Here is a 20,814-nt window from a genome sequence, read left to right as displayed (position 1 = left end):
CTCCCTGGGCAGCGCATTCCAATGGCCAATAACTCCATCCAGCCTAAACCTCCCCTGGCACAGCTTGAGACTGTCCTCTTGTTTTGGTACTGGGTGCCTGGGAGAAGAGACCAACCTCTGCCTGTCTACAACCTCCCTTCAGGTAGTTGTAGAGAGCAATTAGGTCTCCCCTGAGCCTCCTCAAGGAGACTTGATGGGGTGCTTGGTGCCATGGGTTAGTTGTTTAGGTGGGTTGGATTGGTTGATGGGTTGGACGCGATGATCTTGAAGGTCTCTTCCAACCTGGTTTATTCTATGTATTAAGGATCTGGTGAACCCTGAGGCTTAGCTGTAGTGCCTGCAGCAATGGGCTCCACTGAGTTGTTAACACTGTCCATCTCCTCTTGCAGTGAACGGTGGCTGGTCCACCTGGTCCGAGTGGTCTCCGTGCAACAACCGCTGCGGGCGGGGCTGGCAGAAGCGCACCCGGACCTGCACCAACCCTGCGCCGCTCAACGGCGGCTCCTTCTGCGACGGGCAGCCCTTCCAGAAAATCCCCTGCACCACCCTCTGCCCGGGTAAGGCCGGGGCAGAAACCTGGCCCCTGCTGGAGAGCGTGGCCAGAGAGGGGCAACGAAGCTGGGGAAGGGGCTGGAGAACTGATCGGGTGAGGGAGCTGGGGTTGGAAGAGACCTCAAAGATCATCGAGTCCAACCTGTCACCCAACAGCTCCTGACTACTAAACCACGGCACCAAGTGCCACGTCCAATCTTCAACACCTCCAGGGATGGTGACTTCACTACCTCCCTGGGTAGCACATCCCAATGGCTAACAACTCTCTCTGGGAAGAACTTTCTCCTCACCTCCAGCCTAAACTTCCCCTGGCACAGCTTGAGACTGTGTCCTCTTGTCCTGGTGCTGCTTAATCTGGGAGAAGAGACCAACCCCCACCCAGCTACAACCTCCCTTCAGGGAGTTGTAGAGAGCAAGAAGGTCTCCCCTGAACCTCCTCTTCTCCAGGCTAAGCAACCCCAGCTCCCTCAGCCTCTCCTCACAGGGATGTGCTCCAGACCCCTCCCCAGCTTTCTTGCCCTTCTCTGGACACCTTCAAGAGTCTCAATGTCCTTCCTAAACTGAGGAACCCAGAACTGGACACAGGACTCAAGATGTGGCCTAAGCAGTGCTGAGTCCAGAGGCAGGATGACTTCCCTGCTCCTGCTGGCCACGCTATTTCTGATGCAGGCCAGGATGCCATTGGCCTTTTGGCCCCTGGGCACACTACTGGCTCATGTTCAGCCATCTGTCATCAGCGCCCCTAGGTCCTTTTCTGTTTGGCAGCTCTCCAGCCACTCTGACCCCAGCCTGTAGCACTGCATGGGGCTGTTGTGGCCAAACTGCAGCATCTCCTCTGCTCCAGTTTCAAACCACTGCCCCTCATCCTATCACTGCAAGCCCTTCTAAAGAGTGCCTCCCCAGCCTTCCTGTAGGTCCCTTTCTGATACTGAAACGTAGTTCTAAGGTGTCCTCTGGAGATTCCCAAGCTGAACAGCCCCAGCTCTCCCAGCCTGTCTTCATGGGAGAGGTGCTGCAGCCCTCTAGGATCATCTTTCTGGCCCTGCTCCAGCAAGTCCATGTCTGTCTTGTGCTGGGGGCCCCAAAGATGGACACAGTACTCCAGATGAGGTCTCAGCAGAGCAGAGGGGCAGAAACACCTCTCTCAACCTGCTGGCCACGCTGTAGAGATATCTGCAGAGTGGCTGGGACAGCGCTACCCAAAGGTCTCCTGGAAGCATGGAGAGGAGCTTTGAGGAGCGAGCCCCAAGGGGATGGCCCCAGCATTGTTCTGATGTTGTCTGTTCTTCTTGGGCTGCAGTGGACGGTGCCTGGACGGAGTGGAGCAAGTGGTCAGCCTGCAGCACGGAGTGCACACACTGGAGGAGCCGGGAGTGCTCTGCCCCTGCCCCCCGCAACGGCGGCAAGGACTGCAGCGGCCTCCTGCTCAACTCCAAGAACTGCACCGACGGCCTCTGCATGCAGAGTGAGTGCTGAGGGACAGGGGCTCTGCTTGCAGAGTGAGTGCTGAGGGACAGGGCTCTGCTTGCAGAGTGAGTGCTGAGGGACAGGGCTCTGCTTGCAGAGTGAGTGCTCAGCACAGGGGCTCTGCATGCAGAGTGAGTGCGGAGGGACAGGGCTCTGCTTGCAGAGTGAGTGTGGAGGGACAGGGGCTCTGTATGCTCAGGGACAGGGCTCTGCATGCAGAGTGAGTGCTGAGGGACAGGGGCTCTGCTTGCAGAGTGAGTGCTGAGGGACAGGGCTCTGCTTGCAGAGTGAGTGCTCAGCACAGGGGCTCTGCATGCAGAGTGAGTGCGGAGGGACAGGGCTCTGCTTGCAGAGTGAGTGTGGAGGGACAGGGGCTCTGTATGCTCAGGGACAGGGCTCTGCATGCAGAGTGAGTGCTGAGGGACAGGGCTCTGCATGCAGAGTGAGTGCAAAGGGACAGGGGCTCTGCGGGCAGAGTGAGTGTGGAGGGACAGGGGCTCTGTATGCTCAGGAACAGGGCTCTGCATGCAAAGTGATTGCACTCAACACAGGGGCTCTGTATGCTCAGGGACAGGGCTGTGCATGCAGAGTGAGTGTGGAGGGACAGGGCTCTGCATGCAGAGCGAGTGGAGGCATAGGGCTCTGCATGGACAGGGACAGGGGCTCTGCATGCAGAGTGAGTGCATGGGGACAGGGCTCTGCATGCAGAGTGAGTGCGTGGGCACAGGGCTCTGCATGCAGAGTGAGTGCCTGGGGACAGGGGCTGTGCACGCAGAGTGAGTGCGGAGGGACAGGGCTCCGCATGCACAGGGACAAGGGCTGTGCATGCAGAGTGAGTGCGTGGGGACAGGGGCTGTGCACGCAGAGTGAGTGTGGAGGGACAGGGCTCCGCATGCACAGGGACAAGGGCTGTGCATGCAGAGTGAGTGCCTGGGGACAGGGGCTGTGCACGCAGAGTGAGTGCGGAGGGACAGGGCTCCGCATGCACAGGGACAAGGGCTGTGCATGCAGAGTGAGTGCGTGGGGACAGGGGCTGTGCACGCAGAGTGAGTGTGGAGGGACAGGGCTCCGCATGCACAGGGACAAGGGCTGTGCATGCAGAGTGAGTGCCTGGGGACAGGGGCTGTGCACGCAGAGTGAGTGTGGAGGGACAGGGCTCCGCATGCACAGGGACAAGGGCTGTGCATGCAGAGTGAGTGCCTGGGGACAGGGGCTGTGCACGCAGAGTGAGTGTGGAGGGACAGGGCTCCGCATGCACAGGGACAAGGGCTGTGCATGCAGAGTGAGTGCGTGGGGACAGGGGCTGTGCACGCAGAGTGAGTGTGGAGGGACAGGGCTCCGCATGCACAGGGACAAGGGCTGTGCATGCAGAGTGAGTGCCTGGGGACAGGGGCTGTGCACGCAGAGTGAGTGTGGAGGGACAGGGCTCCGCATGCACAGGGACAAGGGCTCTGCATGCAGAGTGAGTGCCTGGGGACAGGGGCTGTGCACGCAGAGTGAGTGTGGAGGGACAGGGCTCCGCATGCACAGGGACAAGGGCTGTGCATGCAGAGTGAGTGCGTGGGGACAGGGGCTCTGCATGTTCAGAGACAGGGCTGTGCATGCAGAGTGAGTGCTGAGGCATAGGGCTGTGCATACAGAGTGAGTGCGGAGGGACAGGGCTCTGGTTGCAGAGTGAGTGTGGAGGCATAGGGCTCCACATGCGCAGGGACAAGGGCTGTGCATAGAGAGTGAGTGCAAAGGGACAGGACTCTGGTTGCAGAGTGAGTGTGGAGGCATAGGGCGCCGCATGCACAGGGACAAGGGCTCTGCACGCAGTGTGAGTTGTCAGGGACAGGGCTCTGGTTTCAGAGTGAGTGCGGAGGCACAGGGCTGTGCATGCAGAGTGAGTGCTGAGGCACAGGGCTGTTCATGCAGAGTGAGTGCAAAGGTTGCAGAGTGAGTGGAGGCATAGGGCTCTGCATGTTCAGAGACAGGGCTGTGCATGCAGAGTGAGTGCGGAGGGGCAGGGCTCTGGTTGCAGAGTGAGTGTGGAGGCATAGGGCTCCGCATGGACAGGGACAGGGGCTCTGCGGGCAGTGAGTGCGTGGGGACAGGGCTGTGCATGCAGAGTGAGTACGGAGGGGCAGGGCTCTGGTTGCAGAGTGAGTGTGGAGGCATAGGGCTCCGCATGGACAGGGACAGGGGCTCTGCGGGCAGAGCAAGTGCGTGAGGACAGGGCTGTGCATGCAGAGTGAGTGCGGAGGGACAGCGCTCTGGTTGCAGAGTGAGTGTGGAGGCATAGGGCTCCGCATGCACAGGGACAAGGGCTGTGCATGCAGAGTGAGTGCAGAGGGACAGGGCTCTGGTTGCAGAGTGAGTGTGGAGGCATAGGGCTCCGCATGCACAGGGACAAGGGCTCTGCACGCAGTGTGAGTCGTCAGGCACAGGGCTGTGCATGCAGAGTGAGTGCGGAGGCACAGGGCTGTGCATGCAGAGTGAGTGCTGAGGCACAGGGCTGTGCATGCAGAGTGAGTGCAAAGGTTGCAGAGTGAGTGGAGGCATAGGGCTCTGCATGCACAGGGACAAGGGCTGTGCATGCAGAGTAAGTGCAGAGGGACAGGGCTCTGGTTGCAGAGTGAGTGTGGAGGCATAGGGCTCCGCATGGACAGGGACAGGGGCTCTGCGGGCAGAGCGAGTGCGTGAGGACAGGGCTGTGCATGCAGAGTGAGTGCGGAGGGACAGGGCTCTGGTTGCAGAGTGAGTGTGGAGGCATAGGGCTCCGCATGGACAGGGACAGGGGCTCTGCGGGCAGAGTGAGTGTGTGGGGACAGGGCTGTGCATGCAGAGTGAGTGCGGAGGGACAGGGGCTCTGCATGCAGAGTGAGTGCGGAGGGACAGGGCTCTGGTTGCAGAGTGAGTGTGGAGGCATAGGGCTCCGCATGCACAGGGACAAGGGCTCTGCACGCAGTGTAAGTTGTCAGGGACAGGGCTCTGGTTTCAGAGTGAGTGCGGAGGCACAGGGCTGTGCATGCAGAGTGAGTGCTGAGGCGCAGGGCTGTTCATGCAGAGTGAGTGCAAAGGTTGCAGAGTGAGTGGAGGTATAGGGCTCTGCATGTTCAGAGACAGGGCTGTGCATGCAGAGTGAGTGCGGAGGGGCAGGGCTCTGGTTGCAGAGTGAGTGTGGAGGCATAGGGCTCCGCATGGACAGGGACAGGGGCTCTGCGGGCAGAGCGAGTGCGTGAGGACAGGGCTGTGCATGCAGAGTGAGTGCGGAGGGACAGCGCTCTGGTTGCAGAGTGAGTGTGGAGGCATAGGGCTCCGCATGCACAGGGACAAGGGCTGTGCATGCAGAGTGAGTGCAGAGGGACAGGGCTCTGGTTGCAGAGTGAGTGTGGAGGCATAGGGCTCCGCATGCACAGGGACAAGGGCTCTGCACGCAGTGTGAGTCGTCAGGGACAGGGCTCTGGTTTCAGAGTGAGTGCGGAGGCACAGGGCTGTGCATGCAGAGTGAGTGCTGAGGCACAGGGCTGTGCATGCAGAGTGAGTGCAAAGGTTGCAGAGTGAGTGGAGGCATAGGGCTCTGCATGCACAGGGACAAGGGCTGTGCATGCAGAGTGAGTGCGGAGGGACAGGGCTCTGGTTGCAGAGTGAGTGTGGAGGCATAGGGCTCCGCATGGACAGGGACAGGGGCTCTGCGGGCAGAGTGAGTGTGTGGGGACAGGGCTGTGCATGCAGAGTGAGTGCCTGGGGACAGGGGCTGTGCATGCAGAGTGAGTGCGGAGGGACAGGGCTCTGGTTGCAGAGTGAGTGTGGAGGCATGAGGCTCCGCATGCACAGGGACAAGGGCTCTGCACGCAGTGTGAGTTGTCAGGGACAGGGCTCTGCATGCAGAGTGAATGCCTGGGGACAAGTGCTCTGCATGCAGAGTGAATGTGGAGGGACAGGGCTCTGCAGGGCGCTGCTGGCCCTGCTGCTCCCCACCTTGCCCATGCCATTGTTGGCAACGTCTCCCAAGCCAAAGGGGCAAGCAGCAGTGCTGTGCCTCCTGACTTGGACTTGTGTCTTTTAACCAAACTCAGCCCAGTTGTCACCTGGTGGAAAGATAGTTTTGGGGGATTATTGGTGGGATCTAAATCTCAATGTCCCATCAAGCCTTCTGAAGGAGTGCTGGGTTTGGGGTCTCTACTGAAATAAAAGCTGGTTGGGGTTGACTGGGGCAAGCTGATGGGGTCTCAGCTCCCTGGAAACATCTGACCTGTGTCACTGCTTGGTAGGAGCCCTGAATCATCCCTGGTAACAGTAAGAGCCGAGTGGCCAATGCTGCCACCTGCTGCTGTGTGACACCACTGTCCCCTTCAACGCTGCCACAGCCAGGGAAGTCCTGTTAGCTGGGAATGTGCACCCCAAGGGCTGGCTGGGCATGGGGATGATGCCCCAGCACCAAGCTTCTAGCTGGCTTTCTTCATGCCCTAGGGAATGACGACGTTGCTCTCCCATCCCTTCCCCCCATGCTGCAGCTCCTTGTGACCCCCCCCAGCCTGGCTTCCCCCCTCCCCCACCTGCTGCCTTTTTGTTTTCATCTCATCCTCATCATCACCTTCACCTTTTATTTTCTAACTTTTTTTTTCCCCCTCACAGATAAAAGAGTTCTAAGTGAACCCAAAAGCCACCGTAAGTGTTCATTTCATGGCCATTTCGTTTCTTTGCAAGGCATTGATTTGGTTTTGCTTTGTCACATCCATGCCAGAGGTCCTCAGCAGCTAGGGCAGGGGGTGGGGCCTGGAGGGGAGAAGGAGCAGCCACCCCAGAACGCCAGTGTACATTAAATCCCCGCACTCTGCTTTGTGCCTCTGCTCCCATCCCCCCTCCTGTTTGCTGCCTGAAGTTCTTGGGTGCACCACAGGCTCAGAGAATGGGGGGTGGGGGGGTTGGAAGGGACCTCTGGAGATCATCTAGTCAACCCCCTCTGCTAAAAGCAGGGTCACCCAGAGCAGCTTTGTGTCCAGGAGGGTTTTGAGTATCTCCAGAGAAGCAGCCGTGATGCAGCTGGTGTCTCATCACCAAAGCTACTCTCTAGGGGTCAACACCTCTCTGTGAGGAGTTCCTCTTCTTTGAGCTGGGGGTGCTGGAGGCATGAGGGTTCCTGTTTCTGGCATCCAGAGAAGGGGAACTTGGGGGATGAGGTGACACCTCCCACAAGTGGTATAATCCTACCGTGGCTGAGATCAGCAGGCTTGGGATAGGGCTTTGCTCCAGTGTGAAACCAAGAGCTGGGGCTGAGCGTTGAGGGAGGAAGGAGGAAGGGTTGAGCTGGGAGCTTCGCTGTGCTTCGCTTTCCCTCTTCATCCCTCTCCTTCCTGGGCAGACCTGTCCAAGACACACCAAGCATTTAAAGATGGAGGGCCTGATGGCAGGGGAGGGGAAGATGTGGGAGCTGAGTGGTCTCTGTATAGAGGCAGTGACACTTGATCTGGATTTCTGGAGGGACATATTTATGAGTGTGGTGGGTTGAAATTTCCTCCCTCTTCTCCTCCTTCTTTCTCTTCTCCTCCTTCTTTCTCTTCTCCTCCTTCTTTCTCTTCTCCTCCTTCTTTCTCTTCTCCTCCTTCTTTCTCTTCTCCTCCTTCTTTCTCTTCTCCTCCTTCTTTCTCTTCTCCTCCTTCTTTCTCTTCTCCTCCTTCTTTCTCTTCTCCTCCTTCTTTCTCTTCTCCTCCTTCTTTCTCTTCTCCTCCTTCTTTCTCTTCTCCTCCTTCTTTCTCTTCTCCTCCTTCTTTCTCTTCTCCTCCTTCTCTTCCAGAGCCAAGCAGCCAAAAAAGAGAGAAAGGTGATTCCCCAGACTAATTCTCATGGTGGATACCTCTCCAATGGGACTGTTTAGAACTTACCATTATTTTCTTTGGCTTTTTACACCCAATGGTGATTTGTTTACATTCTACCACTTTCTGTTCCCAGATCTGTGGAACATTTTAAAGGCACAGCCTAAAACTCCCACACCTGAGGCGGTGGTAGGCTTGGGGAAGCAGCGCTGGGTCTCGAGGTGCGTTCCCAGTGCTCCTTTCTCACCTTCCATTGCTTTTATCCCTCGCAGTGCTGGAGGCCACAGGGGATGTGGCCCTGTATGCTGGGCTGGTGGTGGCCATTTTTGTCTTCCTGGTGATCCTGATGGCCGTGGGGGTGGTGGTGTACCGGAGGAGGTGCCGGGATTTCGACACAGACATCACGGACTCCTCAGCCGCTCTCACCGGAGGCTTCCACCCTGTCAACTTCAAGACCTCCCGGCATGGTAAGAGCCACAGCCCCTGCAGGTCCTCCTCAGCAGCTCAGTGAATGTCAGATTGGTCCCTGGTGGACCTGCAGCCCCAGTTTTCTAGGGGAATGTCGCAGAAACCCAGCGTGGTGGGGGTTGGAAGGAGCCTCTGGGGTTTATCCCAGTCCAACCTCCCTGCTAAAGCAGAGGCACCCACAGCAGCTTGCCCTGGATCACCATGGCCAGGTGGGGTTGGAATCTCTCCAGAGAAGGAGACTCCACAACTTCTCTGGGCAGCCTGATCCAGGGCTCCAGCACCCTCACAGCAAAGAAGCTTCTCCTTCTGTTCAGGTGGAACCTCCTGGATGCCAGTTTGAGCCCACTGAATCACAGAATCAGTCAGGGTTGGAGGGGACCACAAGGATCATCCAGTTCCAACCCCCCTGCCATGGCCAGGGACACCCCACACTAGATCAGGCTGGCCAGAGCCTCATCCAGCCTGGGCTTAAACACCTCCATAGAGAGCATCCCAATCACCTCCCTGGACAACCCATTCCAGGGCTTCACCACTCTTATGGGGAAGAACTTCCTCCTCACATCCAGCCTGAATCTCTCCACCTGCAGCTTTCTGTGCTGTTGCTGAGAACCACTGAAAAGAGCCTGGCCCCCATCCTCTTGCTCCCTTCTCATTTAGGTATTGATCAGCACTGATCAGATCCCCTCTCAGGCTGCTCTTTTCCCCAGCTATCTCAGCCTTTCCTCCACTTAGAGATGTTTCAGTCCCCTCAGCATCTTCACAGCCTCTGCTGGGCTCTCTCCAGTCCTTTTTGAACTGGGGAGCCCAGAACTGGATATAGTACCTCCAGATGTGGCCTCACCAGGGCAGAGCAGAGAGGGAGGAGAACCTCCCTGGACCCGCTGGCCACGCTCTTCTGTTGAGCAAGTGCCTGGTGGAAGGCAGAGAGCTGCAGCCCAGTGCTGTACCTGTTGCACCTCCTGTACATCCTCCATCCCTTGCAGCTTTCTCAGAGTCATCTCTTCCAGTCAAGCAGTGCTTTTCCACCTCTTTGTTCCTGCCACCAGCTTCATCCCAGGCAAGCAGCACCAGAACAAGAGGACACAGTCTCAAGCTGTGCCAGGGGAGGTTTAGGCTGCATGTTAGGAAGAAGTTCCTCCCAGCAAGAGAGATTGGCCATTGGGATGTGCTGCCCAGGGAGGTGGTGGAGTCCCCATCCCTGGAGGTGTTTAGGAAGAGCCTGGATGGGGTGCTTGGTGCCATGGTTTAGTTGATCAGATGGTGCTGGGTGATAGGTTGCACTTGATGATCTCTGGGGTCTTTTCCAGCCTGGTTAATTCTATTCTATTCTATCCCACCTGTGTTTCCTCCTCCTGCAGACAACCCCCAGCTGCTGCACCCCTCGATGCAGCCGGACCTGACGGCCAGCGCCGGGGTGTACCGTGGCCCCATGTACGCCCTGCAGGACTCCTCTGACAAGATCCCCATGACCAACTCCCCCCTGCTTGACCCCCTCCCCAACCTCAAGATCAAGGTCTACAACTCCTCCACCACCTCCTCCTCACCGGGGCTCCACGACGGCACAGATCTGCTGGGGGGAGTCCCTGCTACCGGCACCTACCCCGGGGACGGCACCAGGGACGGGCACTTTGCCAACGTGAGGAACAAAGCCCTGGGCTCCCAGCACCTCCTCAGCTTGCCCCGGGAGCCTGGCAACAGTGCCAGCGGCACGTTTGGCTACCTGGGAGGAAGGCTCACTGTACCAGGCACTGGTAAGCCCTGGGCTGGGGAGGAGGGTGACTTTGGCTGCTGAATGAGCGAGGCGTTGCTCTTCTCTGCCCTTTGCTATCCCAAAGGTTAGGGATGGAAGGGACCTCAAGGTTCACCCAGTTCCAACCCCCCCATAGCATGGGCAGGGACTCCTCACACTAGATCAGGTTGCTCACAGCTTCATCTAGCCTTGTCTAAAATACTTGAAGGGATGAGGCTTCCACCACCTCTCTGAGCAACCTCTTCCAGTGTCTCACCACCCTCACTGTAAAGAAGTTCTTCCTAATCTCCAGTCTTGATCTCGGAGGATCTCAGAATACATCCAGTTGGGGAAGAGACCCCAAAGATCCAGTTCAAGCCCTGACCCAGCACTGAAGGGTCAAGACTAAACCATGTTCCTAAGCACCAGGTCCACACACTGTTTAAACCCCTCCAGGGACAGTGACTGCCCTGGGCAGACCATTGCAATGTTTGAGAACCCTTGCAGTGAAGAAGTACTTCCTAACATCCAGCCTGAACTTCCCCTGGTGCAGCTTCTGTTTCCTCTGGTCCTGTCACTTGCCACCAAGGAGAAGAGGCTGCTTTAACCTCAGGTGGCTGTAGAGAGTGATGAGATCTCCCCTCAGCCTCCTCTTCTCCAGACTGAACAACCCCAGCTGCCTCAGCTACTACTCAGAAGGAAGGCAGGAAGCTATTCCAAAGCCAGACTCCTCAGGATGGAGGTCACAACCCCCTGGCACTTCCCTGGCTGGCCCTGCCATCAGTCCAGGGCCAGTATCTTGTAGCCGAGGAACACCTGGTGATGTTGACTGAACATGAGCCAGCAGTGTGCCTAGGTGGCCAAGAAGGCCAATGGCATCCTGGCCTGCATCAGGAGCAGTGTGGCCAGCAGGAGCAGGGAGGTCATTCTGCCCCTGGGCTTAGCACTGGTTAGGCCACACCTTGAGTCCAGTTCCACGCCCCTCAGTTTAGGAAAGATGTTGAGACTCTTGAAGGTGTCCAGAGAGGGCAACAAAGCTGGGGAGGGTTCTGGAGCACAGCCCTGTACTGAGGGCTGAGGGAGCTGGGGTTGCTTAGCCTGGAGAAGAGGAGGCTCAGGGAAGACCTTCTTGCTCTCTATAGCTCCCTGAAGGGAGGTTGTAGCCAGGTGGGGGTTGGTCTCTTCTCCCAGGCAACCAGCACCAGAACAAGAGGACACAGTCTTAAGTTGTGCCAGGGGAAGTTTAGGCTTGAGGTGAAGAGAAAGTTCTCAGCAAGAGAGATTTGCCATTGGAATGTGCTGCCCAGGGAGGTGATGGAGTCACCATCCCTGGAGGCGTTTAGGAAGAGCCTGGATGAGGCACTTGGTGCCATGATTTAGTTGCTTAGATGGTGCTGGGTGATAGCTTGGACTCGATGATCTCTGAGGTCTTTTCCAACCTGCTTAATTCTGTATTCTGTATGTTTCTCCTGTGGTGCTCTGGGCTGGCCTTGCCCTCCCCAGCAGGGTGGAGGGGTGGTTTGTCCCTCCTTTCTGTGACTAACTCCTGCCTGTGCCATGCCAGGGGTGAGCCTGCTGGTGCCCCACGGGGCCATCCCCCAGGGGAAGTTCTACGAGATGTACCTGGTCCTCAACAAGGCAGAGAACGCCCTGTAAGTCACACCCCCGCCACCCCAGCTGCTGCTCCTCCTGCTGGCCTTGGAGGCTTGCTTGGTGAGCAGTGTCCCCTTCTCCCCTGCCCAGGCTGCCCTCGGAGGGCACGCAGACGGTGCTGAGCCCGGCGGTGACCTGTGGCCCCACCGGCCTCCTGCTCTGCCGCCCGGTGGTCCTCACCCTGCCCCACTGCGCCGACGTCGGCTCCTCGGACTGGATCTACCAGCTGAAAACACAGTCCCACCAGGGAAACTGGGAGGTAAGCTGGGGGCCCAGGTCCAGGGAGGTTCTCCTCCCCCTCTACTCTGCCCTGCTGAGACCTTGCCTAGAATAGTGCATCCAGGTTTGAGCTCCCTGGTTCAAGAGGGGCAGGGATCTGCGGGAGAGAGTTCAACAGAGGGCTGCAAGGATGCTGAAGGGACTGCCGCACTGCCCTGTGAGGAGAGGCTGAGAGCCCTGGGGCTGTTTGGGTGGAGAAGAGAGGACTGAGAAGGGATCTAATAAATGTCTATAAATATCTGAGGGCTGGGGGTCAGGAGGGAGGGGACAGGCTCTGCTCAGCTGCACCCTGGGATAGGACAACGGATGGAAACTCCAGCACAGGAGGTTCCACCTTAGCACGAGGAGGAACTTCTGCACTGTGAGGCTCAGAGAGCACTGGAACAGACTGCCCAGAGAGGTTGTGGAGTCTTTCTCTGGAGCCTTTCCAGCCCCATCTGGATGCATTCCTGTGTGACCTGTGCTGAATTCTATGGCCCTGCTCTGGCAGGGGGCGGGTGGACTCAATGATCCCTGGAGGTCCCTTCCAACCCCTAACATCCTATGATCCTATGAACCCAATCCCTGCAGCCACAGAAGGCCATGGGCATTGTGGGTTGCAGCCCCCACACCCCAGCAAACCTCCCCTGGATGATGGATAGGCTGTGACCCTTGGTCTTGATTGCTTCTAGGAGGTTGTGACCCTGGATGAGGAGACCCTCAACACTCCCTGCTACTGCCAGCTGGAAGCCAAGTCCTGCCACATTTTGCTGGACCAGCTTGGCACCTACGTCTTCGTGGGAGAGTCCTACTCCAGGTCAGCCATCAAGAGGCTCCAGCTGGCAATCTTTGCACCTACCATTTGCACCTCCCTGGAGTACAACCTCAAGGTCTACTGCCTGGAGGACACACCAGATGCTCTGAAGGTAACGTTAACGCTGACATGGGCTGCCCCTCCTTCCCAAAGCCTGTTTGTGCTGGCGGTGAGACGCTGCCTGGTGCCTCTCGGGATGTCCTGGCCCCAGGGAGAAGGCAACCTGATGCAACTGCCTGCAAAGTGACCACAGTGAAATAATGAGTGTGTTTACTGATCTCCCTGTCCTTCCCCACCCTCCCTGATGGCAACAATGAAAGTGCTGCTCAGCTCCCCTACTGGGCTCCCTTCCTGCACGCCTCACACGAGAGGTTTTGCTGCTGCTGCTGGGTGGAGTTTCTCATGCCATCACAGAATCCCAGCACGGTGGGGGTTGGAAGGGACCTCTGGAAATCATCTAGTTCAACCCCCCTGCTAAACACAGCAGGTTGAGGTGGTGGAGTCCCTCAAGGTGTTCCAAAAACAAGCAGGCATGGCACTATGGGACATGGTTTAGTGGCCATGGTGGTGTTAGGTCGATGGTTGGACTCAAGGATCTCAGAGAGGCCTTTTCCAACCCAAACAATTCTGTGATTCTATGGCCAGGCAGGTTTGGAGAAGGTCTCTGGAGAAGGAGACTCTGGGCAGCCTGGTCCAGCACCCTCACAGTAATGAGGCTCAAATTAATGAGGTTTTTTTCCCTCATGGAAAACCAAACCAAACCCAAAACACCACCACTTGCTGCCGTGGTTTGTCTTGGTTTTCTACAGAACATGTTAGTCCTGCATGGAGACATCTCTCTCCCCTCCCTGGGGAGGATTTTGTGGCATAGATAGCACCAAGGGCAGCCCTGGAAGCTTGAGTTGTGATGCTTTGGCTGCTTGGACCAGCGGTGTGGTGGCTGACGGATTCCCAGTGACTTGTCCTGTGCTGTCAGGGTTTGCTGCAGTGCCTCTAGGTGGGGATGGAGACATCACTCTGGCTCCTGGATGGCATTTTCTTTCTGAGAGCTGCTGGTGCCATACTGGGATGGTGTTGAAGACAGGTTGGGTGACCTCTGTGTTGGACCCTGGCGCTGTCTGAGGAGTACAGAGGCTCATCTGTTCTAAAATTCAAGTTATCCCAGGATGCTGGAGGTTGGAAGAGATCTCTGGGGATCATCCAATCCAACCTCCCTGCTAAAGCAGGGGCACCCACAGCAGCTTGGCCAGCATCATAATGTCCAGGTGGGTTTGGAATCTCTCCAGAGGAGAAGACTCCACTACCTCGCTGGGCAGCCTGCTCCAGGGCTCCAGGATCCTCGCACCAAAGCAGTTTTTCCTCCTGTTCAGATGGAACCTCCTGGGTTCCAGTTTGTGCTCATTGCTCTTTGTCCTGTCCTGGGCACCACAGAAGGGAGTTTGGCATAGGTGGGGATGGCATGTGAGATGAGTTGGCAAGTCCTTGGAGGGCGGCTGGCAAGGCAGAGCAGAAGATGCTCTGCTTAGGAGGCTGGTGGGCTGGCTGCTGCTGCCGGCTCCTCTTGGCAGAAGCACGCCTGGCTTTGGCTCTGGAGTGGGGAGAGGAGCAGCCCCTGCTTCTCTCCTGGGTTTCATGCTGCCTGTCCTGCTGCCCACAGGAGGTGCTGGAGCTGGAGCGGACGCTGGGTGGGTACCTGCTGGAGGAGCCCAAGCCCCTGCCCTTCAAGGACAGCTACCACAACCTGCGTCTCTCCATCCACGACATCCCTCATGCACTATGGAGGAGCAAGCTGCTGGCCAAGTACCAGGTGAGGGGCTGAGGCCGGAGCGGCTGGCATCCCAGACGGGGGGACACCACCTTCAGCCAGGCACCACAGAGCTGTGAGCACCTTGGTCTTACCTCCAGAGTTGTCTCCTGAAGGATTGGAGAAGGAAGGGGAACCAGTTGGTCTTCCCCTGGTGGGATGCGGTCTGTGGGGTCCACCTCTTCCCCGTGGGGTGTCTGGAGGAAGTGGGATCCTCCCAGGGGAAGCTGCTGGAGCCTTTGCTGAGCCCATGCTTTGGTGATCTGCAGGAAATCCCTTTCTACCACATCTGGAGCGGCAGCCAGCGAGCTCTGCACTGCACCTTCACCTTAGAGAGGTACAGCCAGGCCTCCACCGAGCTCACCTGCAAGATCTGCGTGCGGCAGGTGGAAGGGGAAGGGCAGATCTTCCAGCTCCACATCACGTTGGGAGAGGTGAGTGGCTGGCAGGCGGGAGGACAGCAAGAGGACACACCTGGGGCACGCCCTGTGCCGTAACCTCTCTCCCTGCTCGTCTCCTGGCAGCACACCAGCACCTTCGACACCCTTCGCTCCCACCACAGCGGCAGCACCGCCACCACCAGCACCACCCAGGTGGGACCCTACGCCTTCAAAATCCCCCTCTCCATCAGGCAGAAGATCTGCAACAGCCTGGATGCCCCCAGCTCCAGAGGAAATGACTGGAGGCTTCTCGCCCAGAAGCTTTCCATGGACCGGTGGGTGGTCTGCTCGTGCTTTGCTTTCCCCTCCTGTGTCCTTCACTCTGTGCACCCTCCCTAATTCAGGCATCCAGTTAGGCCATGTCCAGCTATATAGGTCCACCTATAAACCATAGAATGCCTTAAGGTTGGGACTTGAGAGATCACCTACTCTAATCTCCCTGCCATGGGCAGGGACACCTCTCAGCTAGACTCCCTGGAGGTGTTCAAGAGGGGATTGGATGTGGCACTTGGTGCCGTGGTCTAGAAGTCATGAGGTCTAGGGTGACAGGTTGGACTTGATGATCTTTGAGGTCTTTTCCAACCTTGTTGTTTCTATCATTCTGTGTGCTCAAGGCCTGATCCAACCTGGCCTTGAACACCCCCAGGAAGGAGGCATCCCCAACCTCCCTGGGGAACCTGTTCCAGAGTCCCACCACCCTGGTACTGAAGATCCAGTCTAAACCTCCTCTCCCTCAGCCTCAAACCATTCCTCCATGTCCTGTCTCTAGACACCCTCATGAAAAGTCTCTCTCCAGCCTTCCTGTAGGATCCCTTCAGGTATTGGAAGGCAGCTGTAAGGTCTCCCTGGAGCCTTCTCTTCTCTAGGCTGAACAACCCCAGCTCTCTCAGCCTGTCCTCACAGCAGAGGTGTTCCAGCCTGGTAATGCTGAGGAACATGGCTTGGTAGTGACTTGGTTTGATTAATGGTTGGACTTGATGGTCTGGACTTGATGGTCTATTCCAAGCAAAATAATTGTGGGACTAATAGGGATATAGGTCTGTGGAGCTAAACCCATCTGTGTCCATGCATCCATCCATGCCACAGTCCTGGGTCTCTGGTCACTCTGAACTGGCCTTTATATAGCTGAGACTATGCTTGTGCTGGCTTCTGCTTGGGTTCACCTCCAAGGGCTGAAGGAAGGGAGGGTAGTTCCAGCAAAACAAAGCTTGTCTTGCTTCTGCAAGAATGCCAGCTCTGTATAAAAGCTGAAGACAACATCTGGAGGGTTTTACCATTTGTGTTATGGCATTTCCATCAAGCTTCATAGAATCATGGAATTGTCAGGGTTGGAAGTGACCTCAAGGCTCAGCCAGTCCCAACCCCCCTGCCATGGGCAGGGACACCTCACTCTGCAGCAGGTTGCTCACAGCCACATCCAGCCTGGCTGCAAAAACCTCCAGGGATGAGGCTTCTATCACCTCCCTGGGCAACCTGTACCAGTGTCTCACAGTGAAGAACTTCTTCCTAACATCCAATCTGAATCTCTCCATTTCTAGTGCTGTTCCATCCCTCATGTTGTAGACAGATTTGCTGCTCCAGCATCCTTCTTCCTTGGGGATTGGACTAGATGATCTTTGGAGGTCCCTTCCAACCCAGACCTTGACTCTGTGATTCCTTCCATCCCCAAAGGGCACTGCACCAACGTGGACCTCCTCTCTTGTTTCCCCTCTGTAGGTATCTGAATTACTTTGCCACCAAAGCCAGCCCCACGGGGGTGCTGCTGGACTTATGGGAAGCCCAGCACCAGGACGACGGCGATCTCAACACCTTGGCCAGTGCCTTAGAAGAGATGGGCAAGAGCGAGATGCTGGTGGTCATGGCCACGGAGGGAGACTGCTGATGATGCTCCTCGCAACCAGGAGGATAAAAAACTGTGGTGGGGCAAGGGTTGGAAGACCCTTCCCTGATGGCAGGAGGTGGGGAGGCACATCCAGCCCCGGGCAGCGGCTGAGCGAGGAAGGGCCGAGGCCAGCGCTCCTCCCTCCCTCCCCGCGTCGCTCTCAGCCTTAGAGACCCATCCTCAGCGTTTACAAAGCAATTCAAGTGTTACACAGCATTCCTCTTCCTCCTCCTGGTGCTGTGGGGAGGAATTAGGGCTTCTCAAGTCGGGGCAGGGGCTTTCCTTCTCCTCCTCTTTCCTTTTGGGTTCTACTCTTCCTCCTCCTCCTCCTCCTCCTTCTCCTCTAAAAGCATTTCTGCGTGGAACAGCTGAGTACAATCGAGGCGAAGGCTTCTGTCAAGAGCTTCAAGACAGCTTAGCAAGGCAAACAAGAAAGAAAACAAAAGAAAAAGAGAGAGAGAGAGAGAGAAAGAGAAACAAAACAAATCAAACCAACCCAACCCAACCCCAAGAAAGAAGAGTTTCTTAGGAAACGCAAAGAATTTATTATCCAGATCTATGGATGAGTCCTTTTTACAAGAAAAAAAAAAAAGCAAAGAAAAGCAAAAAAAAAAAAAAGAAGTCAGATTTAATAAACCTCTTTGGGGTTTTTGTTTTGGTGCCTGGGAGCAAGAGCTTTGCTGTGGTCAGGGTGGTGGTGAGAGAGAGAGAGAGATTGCGGCAGACGTCCTTCCGTAGGGAAACGAGCGTGGAGCGAAATGTGTTTACAATGGCCTGGGACCCCCTGGGGAGTCTTGTAGGGTGAAGTGCCTCTACCTCCCTCTGCTTCAGGGCCGCCTGAGACCTTCCCCAAGAGTTTTGGGGGCTGGTTTCCACCCACCCCACCCACCCCCCACCTTGCAAACTGCCCTTCTCCCAGCAGCGGCGCCCTGTGGAGTTGAGGAATCCCTCTCTGCCTGCAAAGAGGGGTGTAGGGATGGGGGTGGGGAGGGTGTCCAGAGAAGGGTGTTTTTAACCAATTCTTCCCCTGGGATCACCTGGGGGAGCTGTTTTTTATCAGGATGCCTGCGCCTTCCTTCACATCACTTCAGTGCAAACCAAAGATTTCACTCCTGCACCAACCCACTGACCCACTGGGCAAAGGTGAGGGTGGGGGATGTTTTAAACCCACAGTGAGCACACCAAACCTGGGGGCAGAGGCAGGTGATGAGTAGCTCGTGGAGGGGCCTGGGGAGAGCAGAGGGGTTGGCAGGTCAGGGTGCAGCCCCTTTGCAAACCACATTGGTCTGGGGGTCCTGTGCTCCTGCCCAGTTTTTGATGCAGTATTTCAGCAGAGGCTTGGGGGGGGGAGGAAGACCTCAGTACATCCAAGCTGAGGGATGGCATCTTCTGGTGATGGGGTTTCCATCCTCCTCTTCTCTTTGTTTTTCCCTGTAGTAGACTTTTTCTGAGGATGGAGAAGTTGTGGAATGAATGGCAAAGTAATCAAAGGGTAGGAAGGATCAAGGGGGGGGTTAGGTTCCTCACAACGATGTGGTGTCTCAATGAAGGTAAAGCTATAGGCTGCCTGCAGATAGAAATAGTTCTTCAGCAAGTGCTATACCTTAGGGATGTGTCTGGTATTTAAAGCAGAAAAAGAATAGGCCAGGGATGGTAAGCTCAGGACTAGGTTAGGTCCCACAGCCAGGCTGTGGATCCTCCATCAGTGCAAGTATTAAGAGCAGGCTCTGAGAGCAGGTCCTGCTTTGGGCTGTGATGCCCTGGCCCAGCATCCTGGGGTGATGCTGGGGAGCAGAGCGAACTCAGGGAGCCCTGACACGAGCGAGAGCATCACCTTCACAGGGTGGCTTGAGGGGAGCTGCCTGCAGTATTGCATGGGCATGGCTGTGAGGCCTCCTCTTGGCAGCTCTTGAAGCAGCGGTTGAACTTCTGGGCCCCTCAATGCAAGAAAGATGTTGAGATGCTGGAAGGTGTCCAGAGAAGGGCAAGAAAGCTGGGGAGGGGTCTGGAGCACAGCCCTGTGAGGAGAGGCTGAGGGAGCTGGGGTTGCTTAGCCTGGAGAAGAGGAGGCTCAGGGGAGACCTTCTTGCTGTCTGCAACTCCCTGAAGGGAGGTTGTAGCCAGGTGGGGTTGGTCTCTTCTCCCAGGCAGCCAGCACCAGAACAAGAGGACACAGCCTCAAGCTGCACCAGGGGAAGTTCAGGCTTGATCTTAGAAGTTCTTCACAGATTGCCCACTGGAATGGGCTGCCCAGGGAGGTGGGGGGGTCGAGGTCCCTGGAGGTGTTTAAGACCAGCCTGGGTGAGGCACTTAGTGCCAAGGTCTGGTTGATTAGTTAGGGCTGGGCGATGGGTTGGACTTGGTGATCTTGGAGGTCTCTTCCTACCTGGTTGAATCTGTGTGGAACTGCTCCCTGCTCTGTCTCTGGCTCTCTGGGTGGGCTTCATTTCTTGCTGTGGGAGAGAGGGGATGTTCTTCCCGTGGAGGGGAGGGCTTCTGCTGGGTGGGCTCCTGTGTCGTGTCGGAAGGGTTTTTATCCGTCCCTTAGGCTGCGGTAGAGCATCCGGTGGCCGAGCCCCTGTCTCTGATCTGAGGGGGAGCACGCACATTTGGAGTCAGATGAAGAGCTGATGGCTCCACAGTGGCTGCTGGTGGTTGATGGGGCTCCTTTTCTCAGCACTGCTGTGCTCTGTGGGCTGAGATGGAGATGCTCTTCTTTGGGGGCGCATCTGAATCTCCCGCTTTCATCCTGGCTGTCTGGCTCATGGACCACCGCCTGTCCGTCCATCCATCCATCCATCTGTCTCACCTCTGCCTCCATCCTCATCTGTCCACATCTGTCTTCCCCTTCCTTCCAGGGGGGCAGCAGCTGTCTGTATCCACCCAGGTGTGTGTTTGTGGGGGGGGGGTGTGGGGGGGTGGTTCTCCCCACTTTTCAGACCTTCAGGGGGAGGTCCTCTGAGTGCCTGCACCTCTCCCCCCTGGGTGCCAGCTCCTGGGAGCCCTCCCTGCCTCCCTTTATGGCCAGAGGGCTCTCCAGGCAGGAGCTTTGGCAAAGGCAAGCCCAGGGTCCGTGTGCTGGCAGTGTCCCATCCCTTGCTCAGCAATCTGTTTCCATATTTATATGTCCAGGGGGATGGGCCTGGTGGCAGCATCCTCTAAAACCCCCATCTGTTTATTCTGTAAACTAAAGACCTGTAAATAAAGTTTAGCCTTCCTATTGTAACAGATTAATTTTTATGCAATAAATTATATTTCCTAGTCTGATAATAAAAAGAAAGAAAAAAAGAATCAAACCAAACCCAACAACAGCAACAAAGGAACTGCTCTGTTCACTCCTCTCATGTTCATCACTCACTGGTTCCTGCTGGCTTTGAGCATCTGGGGAGGGGAGTTTGGGTCCAGTTCCACAGCAGCAGCAGCAGCGTGGGGATTTCCATGAGCATCCCTCCAGCTTGTTTTGGGGTCGAATGCCAAAGGTGTGCCAGTGCCAGCAAGTGGAGGAGGCTGCTGTCAGAGGCCCTGATGGAGGTAAGCTGTAAAGATTGATTGATGATTTGGTTTGGACTCACATGGCTGCTTCCAAGGCAGGAGACTGGTGTAAAGACAGCATCTCATGGGCTAAGCCATCAGCTCAAGAAGAGAATTCCCTTCTCTGAGGGATGTCTACCAGCCCTGCAGAAAGCAATGCCCCTTGCAGCAAGAGCAGGGACATGGGTACCTAATTTGGGAGTGAGGAGCAAGGCCCTGTCCTCCAACTGCCACCTCCCTCTTCTGATTCCTTTGCTTTGCTCCACCCTTGGCTTTGGGACCACCTTCCCCCCACACTGCTCTCCTAGTTCAGTGTCATTGGTCTGGCTCTGGCAGAGGAAGTGAAGCCAGAAGGGTTTGCAGGATGAGGTGAGGTCTCAGGGAAAGGGAGACTTGAGGTTCCTGCTGCCTCTGCCTG

General features: G+C 56.6%; 1 protein-coding gene across 1 annotated transcript in view; it reads left to right on the top strand.

Annotated features, from left to right (window-relative positions):
* The window catches only part of UNC5B (unc-5 netrin receptor B), a 99,302-nt gene extending 79,211 nt beyond the window's left edge, over positions 1-20,091 (top strand). The window contains exons 6-17 of the mRNA XM_068140327.1: positions 390-557; positions 1,853-2,017; positions 6,640-6,672; positions 8,090-8,284; positions 9,644-10,036; positions 11,579-11,666; positions 11,758-11,926; positions 12,618-12,851; positions 14,397-14,546; positions 14,813-14,977; positions 15,068-15,258; positions 16,700-20,091. Coding sequence (XP_067996428.1) covers positions 390-557; positions 1,853-2,017; positions 6,640-6,672; positions 8,090-8,284; positions 9,644-10,036; positions 11,579-11,666; positions 11,758-11,926; positions 12,618-12,851; positions 14,397-14,546; positions 14,813-14,977; positions 15,068-15,258; positions 16,700-16,865 — 2,117 coding nt within the window. The 3' untranslated portion in view covers positions 16,866-20,091. The remainder of the gene's footprint in view (positions 1-389; positions 558-1,852; positions 2,018-6,639; positions 6,673-8,089; positions 8,285-9,643; positions 10,037-11,578; positions 11,667-11,757; positions 11,927-12,617; positions 12,852-14,396; positions 14,547-14,812; positions 14,978-15,067; positions 15,259-16,699) is intronic.
* Positions 20,092-20,814: the final 723 nt, after the last annotated feature.

Source organism: Melanerpes formicivorus, unplaced genomic scaffold (assembly GCF_026170545.1).
Source record: "Melanerpes formicivorus ecotype bairdi unplaced genomic scaffold, bMelFor1.0.p_v2 SCAF_6, whole genome shotgun sequence".
In the NCBI taxonomy this organism is placed as follows: domain Eukaryota; kingdom Metazoa; phylum Chordata; class Aves; order Piciformes; family Picidae; genus Melanerpes; species Melanerpes formicivorus.
The sequence above is the reverse complement of the archived record's forward strand: the minus strand, read 5'-3'. Positions and strand labels throughout refer to the sequence as shown.